We start from the raw sequence: 11246 nt of genomic DNA, 5'->3' as shown, positions 1-11246 counted from the left end.
CGGCCTCCTGGCAGCCATCGAGATGCGCAGAGGACGGCTAGAGCGTCGCTCGGGAAGCCGCTCTCAGCTTTTCAGTCCTAGTCCTCCTTCCCAACATGGCGCAGTCGGTGAACATCACCGAGCTGAATCTCCCGCAGCTGGAAATGCTCAAGAACCAGCTGGACCAGGTGGGGACGGGCCCCCGAGACACCCCTTCCCGCCTCACATCCCTTCTGCCCACGCGAACGCCCTCGCCCCCTCCCCACTTCCCCCGTTTGGGAAGCTTCCCTTCCCCTGCGAAACCCTCGCGCCTTCTCGGGCGGTGCTCCTCTCTCCCTCCAGCCCCACACTGACTCTTTCTTGCGCCCTGTAGGAAGTGGAGTTCTTGTCCACGTCCATTGCCCAGCTCAAGGTGGTGCAGACCAAGTACGTGGAAGCCAAGGACTGTCTGAACGTGCTGAACAAGAGCAATGAGGGTATGGGGGGAGCGCGCGGAGGCAGCAGGGGGATGTGGGGCGCGGCTCCTGGTCCCGCCTCCTAAACCAGACTTCCTTACCGGAGACGAGAGAACGATCCGTTACTCATTCTGTACCTCTCGTGAGCCTTTTGCATGTTGCCCACCTAGAATTGAAATGGACAGGACAGTGCTCCTGTTGTTGCCGTTCTTCCCATGCTCTCTGCGCTGGGCCCTTTAACGTCTTAACGTTGGAGCGGACAACCTTCCCCAGATGTTTGTCTTAATTGCTTTCACAGGGAAAGAATTACTTGTCCCACTGACAAGTTCTGTATCCTTTCCAGAGGAACCATCCAGCCCTCCTCTTCTCTCCTGTACCCCTCCCTCCCCCTCCAAAAAGGGTGGGGGTAGTTTTGATGACTCCAAAGGGCCCCATGATTCTGAGAGCTCTTACTAGACACACTGCCTAGCTCTCCTGTCTGTATCCTGGGGCCAACATAGAATAGGATATAGAAACAAGGGGGTTGACTCTGTTTATTAATTCTCAATTTCAGTTTAATTGCGGCTCTTATTCCTAAACTGTGGTTACTATGAAACCTGGGTTGTGTCTCCCTGTTGAGTGTTTTACTTGATCAAGTTGTGACAACAGGACACCTGTAGACTGTCGTCTGAGAACTGACAGGCTGAGAGAGGAACACTGAAATAATCGTGTACTAGGGGTTACCTAAATAATGAACATTAAATCCATCAGGAGTTAGCTAGCTCATGGTTGGGGTGTTGAGGGGAAGCGGGGCTGGCTTCCCGCTTTCACTTTCTACAGCCCTAAGAACATGTTGTATCGAGTCTTTCTGGAGGGGCTAACTGCTGAAAGGGTGGGCGATGGCTTCAGGGCAGACAGTGTCTCAGTGTGTGTCTGTCATTTTCTCCATAAGGAACCAACTTCTCTGTCTCCACATGTGGAGGAGTGTACAGGTATAATTCTATTATTCCTGCGCCTTGTAGCTTTTTAGAAAAGAGGGTCTTCGGCTGACAAGGAATCAGGGCTCATGCTGGGCTAGTTTTCCCTTAACTGTTGCTTCTCAGATGTATGTCCCTGGGAAGCTCCATGATGTAGAACACGTGCTCATCGATGTGGGAACTGGCTACTATGTAGAGAAGGTGAGTGGAAGGAACCACGTACATGTCCCTCTGAGCAAGGAAAGGAAGTTTAGGGGAGGATTTAGAGACAGTGTGGGGTGTCCTCTTTTTTTTTTTAGGGAGTGGGGGGGGGAGTGAGAGAGAGGAGCATTGATGTGAGAGAGACACATCGATTGGGTACCTCCCCACACACCCCAACTGGGGCAGGGGATTGAACCTGTGACTCTCCATTGTGCAGGCCGATACTCTAACCACTGAAACACTGGCCAGTCCTCTTAGCCCCTCATTCACCTCTGACCTTTTAGACAGCTGAGGATGCCAAGGACTTCTTCAAGAGGAAAATAGACTTTCTCACCAAGCAAATGGAGAAAATCCAGCCAGCCCTTCAAGAGAAGCATGTCATGAAACAGGGTAAGCTTGGCCTGAGGCACCTCTTCATCCTTTGTACCTCCATGATAAAGAACATGGATTGTAGTGTGAACCATGGGGATGTCCCCTTTGCTGGATTAAAACCATGTCTTTCTCTTTTGTGTCTTGTGTTATTCTCTAAATTCAGTATATTACATACCCACTATTTGTAGATTCCTGGGTTGAGTGTTTGAGAAATTTAGAGGAAAGAAATCATGTCTGTGTTCTTAATGGGGATTGAATGGGGGAAAAGATACATGTAAATGAACACACAGGAAAGAAATAGCCCTGGCACATCCCCAGTAGGAGATGTGCAGGAGGCAGCTGATCGATGTTTCTCTCTCATCGATGTTTCTAGCTCTCTATCTCTCTCCCTTCCTCTCTGTAAAAAATCAATAAAATATATTAAAAAAAAAAAAAAAGAAATAGCCCTAACTAAGTACTAGCAATTGCAGCCTTGGCTATACATTAGAATCACCAAGGGAGTTTGAAAAGAAAGCCTGGGTCAATGCTCAACCACTGAGCTACACCAGCCGGCTCAGTGATTAAGCATTGACCTATGAACCAGGAGGTCAGAGTTCATTTACCAGTCAGGGCACATGCCCGGGTTGCGGACTTGATCCCCAGTGTGGGGCATGCAGGAGGCGGCCAATCAGTGATTCTCATTGACGTTTCTGTCTCTCTCTCCCTCTCCCTTCCTCTCTGAAATCAATAAAAATGTTAAAAAAAAAAAAAAAAGAAAGCCTGTCGCCCCCTCCAAACAAACTACTAGTAAATCAAGCTGGGTAGTGGTGGGGGCTAGGGGTGGGCAAGGATTCCAGGGTTCGGTATTTTTTTTTAATGTCCCAGAGCCCGGGTGATGGTAGTCAAATGGTAAGGCATGGGTCTCGTAAAATGCCCCAGGTGATTATGTAACACAGGATTGAGAACCACTGTTCTAAAGGTAAAAATAGCCCTGCCGCTGTAGCTCAGTGGTTGAGCATCGACCTATGAACCAGGAGGTCTCGATCCCTGGTAGGGGGTGTGCAGGAGGCAGCCAATGGGTCTCTCTCATCATGTATGTTTCTATCTCTCCTTCCCTCCCTCTGAAATCAATAAAAACATATAAAAAATAAAACTACACATTAAAAAAATAATAAAGGCAAAAATATTTTCACGTTATAATTTTTGGGTATGTCTGACTCAATATTGTAAGTTGTTCATTTTTATATCCCAATGGTTGTCATATTTACTGATACATTGTAGATTCCAAATTTTGCGGTAGTGGATCACTGTGTTAAGTTTTATTAACTGTAGTTGGTGTCTGCCACTCCTTAAATTTCCCTGTCACTTTCTCTTAACTCTGGGTTCTTCCTTTCAGCTCCTGACCAGGGTCTGACTGTTTTTTCCCCCCACAGCTGTCATGGAGATGATGAGCCAGAAGATTCAGCAGCTCACAGCCCTGGGGGCAACTCAGGCTGCCAAGGCCTGAGATCCTGTTTCAGAAACCAGGCCGAGGGACCCTACTTCAAGGGCCTGGGACTTTGTGGTGGGGAGAGAAGGGTTTTGTGTTTAATGCCAATAAATGTTCCAGCTGGGCAGAATGTTGGTCTATTCTTGCATCAGTACGGGACTGGTGAAGAGATGGGAGGGGAGGGGTCGAGAGTGTGCCCCTCCCAGAGCTTGATGCAGGGCTTATCTTGGAGGCTCCGTCTGACCCCCGGAGGAGCGGGAAGGCCTTAGCGGTGTAGCGGCCCCGCTGGGCGGGGCCTGGGGCCGTGGGAAACGCTGACAGGCGGAAGTGGGGCTGCGCGGGCACTTCCTTTTCCGGCTCGGCGCTCCCGCCTTCGCACCGGAGAAGCTGTATGGGCTGCCGCTTCCTGCGGGGACTCCTACCTTTGTTGTTGCCGCCGCCGCCGCCCCTCCGTGCCCGGCACCGCATGCACAGCCTGGAGAGCGTGCAGCCCTCCAAACGACCCCGCCGCAGCCTCATGGCACCGCCCCGAATAGGAACGCACAACGGCACCTTCCACTGCGATGAAGCCCTGGCGTGCGCATTGCTGCGCCTCCTGCCGGAGTACCAGGTACGGTGCGCCTGGGGCGGCCGCGTGCCTTCACTGGGTCCCTGTGGTACCTGGGGCGGCCCGAGCCCCCCTCCTACCCTTCCGACCCCCCTAAAACCTAGCATTAACCCTACCCGCGCGACTCCTGGCAGCTCCTCACCTCCGGTGCCCCCTACAGGATGCAGAGATTGTGAGGACCCGGGACCCTGAAAAACTGGCTTCTTGCGACGTTGTGGTAGATGTGGGTGGCGAGTACGACCCTCAGAGACACCGATATGACCATCACCAGAGGTGGGTCCCCAGATACCTTTTCTTCACTTCAGCTTGATTCAGTGCCCCAATTCAGCCATCCACTGCAGGGGCTGTGTCGAGTCCCGTGCCACGGCGGCCTTCCATCCTTCTGGCTCTCCACCTGCCTACCTGGCCGTGGACCTCCGAGTCTAACCTGCCCAGGCCTCCCTTGGCTCCTAGTCAGTCCTCAGGCCCCTCCCAGCTCACCTCCTTCTCTGGCTGTCACTTTTTTCCCACCAGTACTGTTTTCTCCCCAGTTAATACCCCAGCTGGGACTAACCCATTCATGTGCCCTTGCTGCCCCACTTCACACTGTTGGGCCCACCTGATTGTGGTGGTTGGTGACAGTTCACATATGTATGGTTTTCTACTTCATTCCAATCCTTTTCCCCTCTCCTCAAGCCCCTATCTCATCAAACTCCTGTTTCCCACTCGTAAACATCCTCCGCTCCCTCCTTCCAGTGCAGCACTGTTCCCTTCTGTTTGTCCCCTTTCCAATCTATTACTCTCTCCTCTTGGACTTCCCACCAGTTTCTACTTTTTGCCAATAACTTACAACTCTATTTAGGCATCTCCCATCTTGAAAATAGAAATACTAGTAGATAAAAAATCCTCTCTCTTGTACACCACACTGTTTAAAGTGATTATGATTAAGTGTACATATTCATAAATGATGTTAGGAGGGAACCCTCCAATATTTACAGCCTAAACTGTCATTCTTCAAAAGAAGAGCTGACCCTGGCTCCATATCCCTTCCAAATCATGTCATTCATTCAGCTGGTTCTCTCCCAGTCTCCCTCCACTGGAAATGCTCATGAAAAGGCCACCGATGACTTCAACACCAGCTCAGGTTACTGGCTGAGAATCTCACCTTAACGCACCTCTTGGTGGGACTTGACATTATTGACTCTTCCTTTTTTCTAATGATTTGACATACTTTCTTTAAAACATTATGCAGGCCCTAGCTGGTTTGGCTCAGTGGATAGAGCGTCAGCCTGTGGCCAGAAGGCCCCCTGTTCAGTTGTGGTCAAGGGCACAAACCTCAGTTGCAGGCTCCTCCCCCGCCCGAGCCCTGGTCTGGGCTCCTGCAGGAGGCAATCAATGTGTTTCTCTCACATTGATATTTCTCACTGTCTTTCCCTCTCTCTTCCACTCTCTAAAAATCAATGGAAAGCCCTAACCAGTTTGGCTTAGTGAATTGAGCGTTGGCCTGTGGACTGAAAGTGAAAGGTCCTTGGTTGGATTCCGGTCAAGGGGGGGGGTTGCGGGCTCAATCCCCAGTAGGGGGCTGTGCAGGAAGCAGCGGATCAGTGTTTCTCTCATAATTGATATTTCTCTCTCTCCATTCCTCTCTGAAATCAACAAAAATATTAAAAATAAAATAAAAATAAAAAATAGCCCAGTCAGCAGCATGACTGAGTGGTTGAGTGTCGACCTATGAACCAGGAGGTCACAGTTTGATTCCCAGTCAGGGCACATGCCCAGGTTGTGGGCTCGATCTCCAGTGGAGAGTGTACAGGAGGCAGCCATTCAGTGACTCCCTCTCATCATTGATGTTTCTATCTCTCTCTCCCTCTCCCTGCCTCTCTGAAATCAATAAAAATATATTTTTAAAATAAAAAGCAATGGGAAACTATCCTTGTGTGAGGATTTAAAAAACTTTTTTTTTAATTATGCAGTATTTGACATATAAAATAATGTATTTAACATTTCTGGCCCTAGCCAGTTTGGCTCGTGGATAGAGCATCGGCCTGAGGACTGAAGGGTTCCGGGTTCAATTCCTGGTCAGGGCACATGCCCGGGTTGCAGGCTGATCCCCATTAGAAGGCATGCAGAAGGCAACCAATCAATGATTCTCTCATCATTGATGTTTCAATCTCTCTCCCTCTCCCTTCCTCTCTGAAATCAATAAAAAAAATATTTTTTAAAAAAACATTTCTGGAATATAAAACATAAAGTGAACACCCATGAACTAATCTCCCAACCCAAGAATTTGAACACCGTCATTACCTTTGAATCTGTACTTGTGTGCTTCTTCCCTATCCCATCCCCCCACCTCCTTCAAAAGTAAACAGTATCCTAAATTTTGTGTTCATCATACCCTTGTGTATAGTTTAGCGCATATGTCTGTTTCCATCATCAATTTATTTAGTTTTACTTATTTTGTTTTTTGTTTGTTTTTGTTAATTGTCATCCGAGGATATTTTTTCCATTGATCTTCAAAGAGAGTGGAAGGGGGGAGGGGGAGAGAGTGAAACATTGATTGGTTGCCTCGGGGCACAGGGATCGAACCTACAACCCAGGGATTTGCCTTTGACCCCCTTGACCAGGAATAGAACCTGTGACCCTTTGGTGCATAGGCCTACACTCAAACCACTTAACACACCAGCCAGGGCATTTTTTCTTCTTTTTGAACTTCACCTGTGTGGGATTTTTTAATTAATTTTTAGAGAGGAAGGAAGATGGATAGAAACATCGATGCCTGAAACATTGATTAGCTACTTTCTGCATGCCCCCTACTGGGTGGGGACCGAGCCCCCAACCTGAGCATGTGCCCTGACCAGGAATCTAACCAGAGACCTCTTGGGTCATGGGTTGATGCTCAACCACTGAGCACACTGGCTGGGCTGTTATTAGTCTTTATTATATATATATATATATATATATATATATATGTATATATATGTGTGTGTGTATATATATATATATATGTATATATATATATATATATTTTGTTGTTGTTGTTAATTCTCACATGAGGATATTTTTTCCATTGCTTTTCAGAGAGAGTGGAAGGGAGGGAGAGAAAGAGAGAAACATTGATGTGAGATATACTGACTGGTTGCCTCCCACACGTTCCAACCCAGGGCAGGGAGCAAACCCGCAACCCAGGTACGTGCCCTTGACTGGGAATCTAACCTGCAACCCTTCAGTGCGTGGGTCAGGGCTCTAACCACTTAGCAACACTGACCATGGCTATACCTTATATGTATTTTATTAAAATGTTTTGTATTTACTCAGTATTTAATAAAAATCATTAAAACAAAAAAAAATGAGCTCCCTAGGTGATTCTAATTAGTATTTACAAATTATAGCTATGGTTTCTACTTCCTTAATAACTTTTCCCTATTCTCTGTTCCACTGCTACTCAAATTCCTGCTTTCCTCACTTACCCGGACCACTGCAGGTAATCGTGCGTCTGTTCTCCACGCTGGCTGGCACAATGCTCTTTCTAACATGCTCTTAACTACTTAGAGTCTCTCAGTGGCTCCCATTACATACAAATAGAAGTCCAAACTCCAAAGAATGTCATGCAAGCCCTACCATGACGTGGCCCCTGCTTGCCCTTCCACCTTTTCTTACCACTCACCTCTCACACCCAAGCTCCTTTCTTGCAATTCCATGAAGAGACCTCTTAGCCATGTACATGTTTCCTCACCCTTTATCTGGTGAACACCCCGTAAATTCATTGCTCAGGTATGACCTGAAAGCTCTCTAAATCCCGCCCCCCCCCCACCCCCCCCACACACACACACTTCCTTGCTTATAACATAGCTATAGCATTCGCTTGGTTGGTTGTGTGTCTGTCTGCCTTTAGCAGGTAAACTTGAAGACAGGGACATGGTCTGTTTTTTTATCCCCAATGTCTAAACACAAAGTCTGGCACGTTGTAAGCATTGAGTTTACCATTGTCGAATGCATGCACAGACTTTAAGCTTCGGTCTGTGTGACCCCTAAGGAAAAGCCAAAGCCTCTCCAGCTGGGCTCTCCCTTTCCAGCTCCTGCAGTATTCCCCAGCCCCCCTACCCCACATTGTGCCCCCGCATGCACATACACAGGGTTAACTGGGGCAGCTCTGCCTCAGCCCCACCTCCCTGTGCTCCTCAGGTCTTTCACAGAGACCATGAGCTCCCTGTCCCCTGGGAAGCCATGGCAGACCAAGCTGAGCAGTGCGGGACTCATCTATCTGCACTTCGGGCACAAGCTGCTGGCCCAGTTGCTGGGCACTAGCGAAGAGGACAGCATGGTGGGCACCCTCTATGACAAGGTGGGGACCTGAGGACAGATGCCCCACGTGCATCTCCACCAGGCCAGTTGGGAGTGGCACTCACGTAGCTCTTAGGACGGGACCTCACATCAGGGTTCCAGCCCATAGCCAGCCCACTGTCTCCCTCAGTCAGGCTCATCTCACAAGGGCATGCGGTGGTGGTGCGAAGTAACATGTGGAGAAGAGCTTTGAAAACCATAAAGCAGTTTCCAGTCTTTTTCTTGACCTGACATACATAAGAAATGACTGTTTCTTGGCAATAGAGGAGGCTGCTGACATTTGGAAGCATATGGCTCAGGTTCTGGCTGCCCTGAAAGGGGAGAGGAGCATGTCAGGCACCACTGTAATTCACCAGAGGCACATGAGTTGGGAAGGGTCGGATTATGAAAATACCTTCAGGTTCCACCAGCGTCTCCTGAAAGCGGTTCAGCAGATTCCTGCTGTTGAGGAAGGAACAGGGCTAGCGGCCCTGGGGTGCTGTCGGATCAGTGATTCCGAGGACACCTACTAGACCAGGGGTGGGCAAACTTTTTGACTCGAGGGCCACAATGGGTTCTTAAACTGGACCGGAGGGCCGGAACAAAAGCATGGATGGAGTGTTTGTGTGAACTAATATAAATTCAAAGTAAACATCATTACATAAAAGGGTACGGTCTTTTTTTTTTGTAGTTTTATTCATTTCAAACGGGCCGGATCCGGCTTGCCCACGGCTGTACTAGACCTACTCCTGTGAAGTTCACAAGTCAAACTTCAGATTCAGCCAGCTCTGTTTTTTGCAGACAGACTGTTCACTTCTCTGACTCAGCCTACCTGCCCCTATGGCACAGCATTAATATGAGCCAAAAAAGTAAGAAAATACAGGAATGGTTAAATTGGAGACTGGGATGCTAAAGTTGTAGACTGCCTGGGCTAGTTTTTCCTTCTGCTGAGGGGTTTCTAAGCAATGGAACTAAATTGCACCCAAGTTTTAACTGATGATCAGGTTGGGGTCCAGACTGAGAGGTGCTGGGCACAGAGTAGTTTCTTCTTTGGCTCTCCCTGAGAATACTTTTTTTACATACCACACGTGTTGACATGTAAGCCTATTTTGTAGGGCAGTTTTGCCTTAAACACTGATATCCCATATCGTTTCTGCCCCCAGACTCTTGAAGCATTGTCCTACCATTTCTTAAGGCTCAGGAGACGCAGCAGCTGCTGCTGCCATGCAGCCCGTGGGTTTCTCTGGGACCACACCCCAGCGCTGTGTCTAGTCCAGCACCTTTTCTCTCCCAACTGACTCATATGCTTGGCCAGGCCCTCCTGGGCCTCATTAGACAGGTCACTGAGTAGCCTACTCAACCCCCCTAGAGATTTACCCTCCCTCAGCCACAGGGTCCACTCCCACAGGCCCTTCCTGGAACTCCAGATCTTTGTTCAGGAGTCAGCAGCCTCCTCCCCACACATGCTGCCTCAGCTAGGGCCTGTATGATAGAATGAGCACTGGATTAGAAATCAGGTGATCCAAATTCCAGCACTATTGGCTCTGACTTAAGCAAGCTACTGGACACCCCAATTCCCTTTCCTCATCCAGTTGCTGGGAGATCCCCACAGGCTCATTGCATTGAGATTAAATAAGAGAGTATGCACATAACTTTGAAACCTGTAAAACTTTACCATGCAAGTGGTAGGTACCCTTAAGAGCATTTCTGCTGCTGCCTTAGATGTATGAGAACTTCGTGGAGGAGGTGGATGCAGTGGACAATGGGATCTCCCAGTGGGAGGGAGAGCCTCGATATGCGCTGACCACTACACTGAGTGCCCGGGTGGCCCGGCTCAATCCCACCTGGAACCAGCCCAACCAAGACACTGAGGTAAGGAAGGCCCAGGGGAAGAAAATGAGGCATGTAAGACCTCAGGGGAGGAAATGAGAGTGGCTGTGATTCCCAGGCTGGGTTCAAGCGTGCAATGGATCTGGTGCGGGAGGAGTTTCTGCAGAGACTAGACTTCTACCAGCACAGCTGGATGCCAGCCCGGGCCCTGGTGGAAGAGGCCCTGACCCAGCGATTACAGGTACAGGCGTGGGAGGAGGCATTGTGGCTCAGGCATTAGTGACTACTGGTGGGCTGCTGGTCAACAGAGGCTCCTCCTACCCTGAACCTTCCAGCCACGCCCCACTTCCCTTCCAGGTGGACCCAAGCGGGGAGATAATAGAACTGGCAAAAGGTGGTTGCCCCTGGAAAGAGCATCTTTATCACCTGGAATCTGGGCTGTCACCCCCAGTAACCATTGCCTTTGTTATCTACACTGACCAGGCTGGACAGTGGCGGGTACAGTGTGTGCCCAAGGAGCTCCATTCATTCCAGAGCAGGTGAGGCCCTGTTGCAGCCCTATAGAGGAGTCCACTAGTCTTGGCCTCTGTTCTGCTCCCCCTCTCAGTTCCTCAAGGCCTCCATTTGCTCTCACCAACTTGCTCTTTCTGCTCACTTGTAGGCTGCCCCTGCCAGAGTCATGGCGGGGTCTTCGGGATGAGGCTCTGGACCAGGTCAGTGGAATTCCTGGCTGCATCTTTGTCCATGCCAGCGGCTTCATTGGTGGACACCGCACCCGAGAGGGTGCCTTGAGTATGGCCCGTGCCACCTTGGCCCAGCGCCCAGCACTTATATCTCCCTCACATCCCCTCATCCAATAAAATTTTTTCTATCTCATACTGACCAAGTCTTTGCCACATTACCAACCTGCACCATCCTGGGAACTTGCTGGAATTTGGGAAAAGTGAAACATCTATTACGTGCCAGAGCCTATGCTAGACCTTCAGGACTTTTGGTATTTTCTCAGCTTTTCTTTCATAATCATTTGAAAACCATCTAGTTCCTAAGGTTAAATAACTTGACAAACTCATAAGTGGCTA

The 11246-nt window shown here is 49.2% G+C and overlaps 2 protein-coding genes across 5 annotated transcripts; both read left to right on the top strand.

Moving 5' to 3' along the window:
* The first annotated feature begins 59 nt into the window (after positions 1-59).
* Positions 60-3561, top strand: PFDN5 (prefoldin subunit 5). The gene is made up of 6 exons (XM_070410140.1): positions 60-167; positions 353-455; positions 733-764; positions 1517-1591; positions 1876-1981; positions 3376-3561. The coding sequence occupies exons 1-6, from the start codon at positions 96-98 to the stop codon at positions 3447-3449; spliced, it is 462 nt and encodes a 153-aa protein (XP_070266241.1). The 5' UTR covers positions 60-95; the 3' UTR covers positions 3450-3561.
* A 242-nt stretch (positions 3562-3803) lies between these two features.
* On the top strand, positions 3804-11043 carry MYG1 (MYG1 exonuclease). 4 transcript variants are annotated; one of them, XM_070407735.1, is made up of 7 exons: positions 3804-4041; positions 4199-4311; positions 8200-8359; positions 10060-10209; positions 10298-10408; positions 10525-10706; positions 10829-11043. In XM_070407735.1, the coding sequence occupies exons 1-7, from the start codon at positions 3823-3825 to the stop codon at positions 11025-11027; spliced, it is 1134 nt and encodes a 377-aa protein (XP_070263836.1). In that variant the 5' UTR covers positions 3804-3822; the 3' UTR covers positions 11028-11043. The 4 variants fall into 4 exon arrangements, with proteins under 4 accessions (XP_070263836.1, XP_070263838.1, XP_070263835.1 ...); XM_070407737.1 differs by having other exon boundaries at positions 10286-10408; positions 10651-10706; XM_070407734.1 differs by having other exon boundaries at positions 10286-10408.
* The last annotated feature ends 203 nt before the right edge of the window (positions 11044-11246 follow it).

The sequence above is a fragment of the Myotis yumanensis genome, unplaced genomic scaffold (genome assembly GCF_028538775.1).
Source record: "Myotis yumanensis isolate MYYU_CA2020_CCGP unplaced genomic scaffold, mMyoYum1.0.hap1 SCAF_3, whole genome shotgun sequence".
NCBI classification, from domain to species: domain Eukaryota; kingdom Metazoa; phylum Chordata; class Mammalia; order Chiroptera; family Vespertilionidae; genus Myotis; species Myotis yumanensis.
Note: the sequence above shows the minus strand (reverse complement) of the source record. Positions and strands in the feature narration are given on the sequence as shown.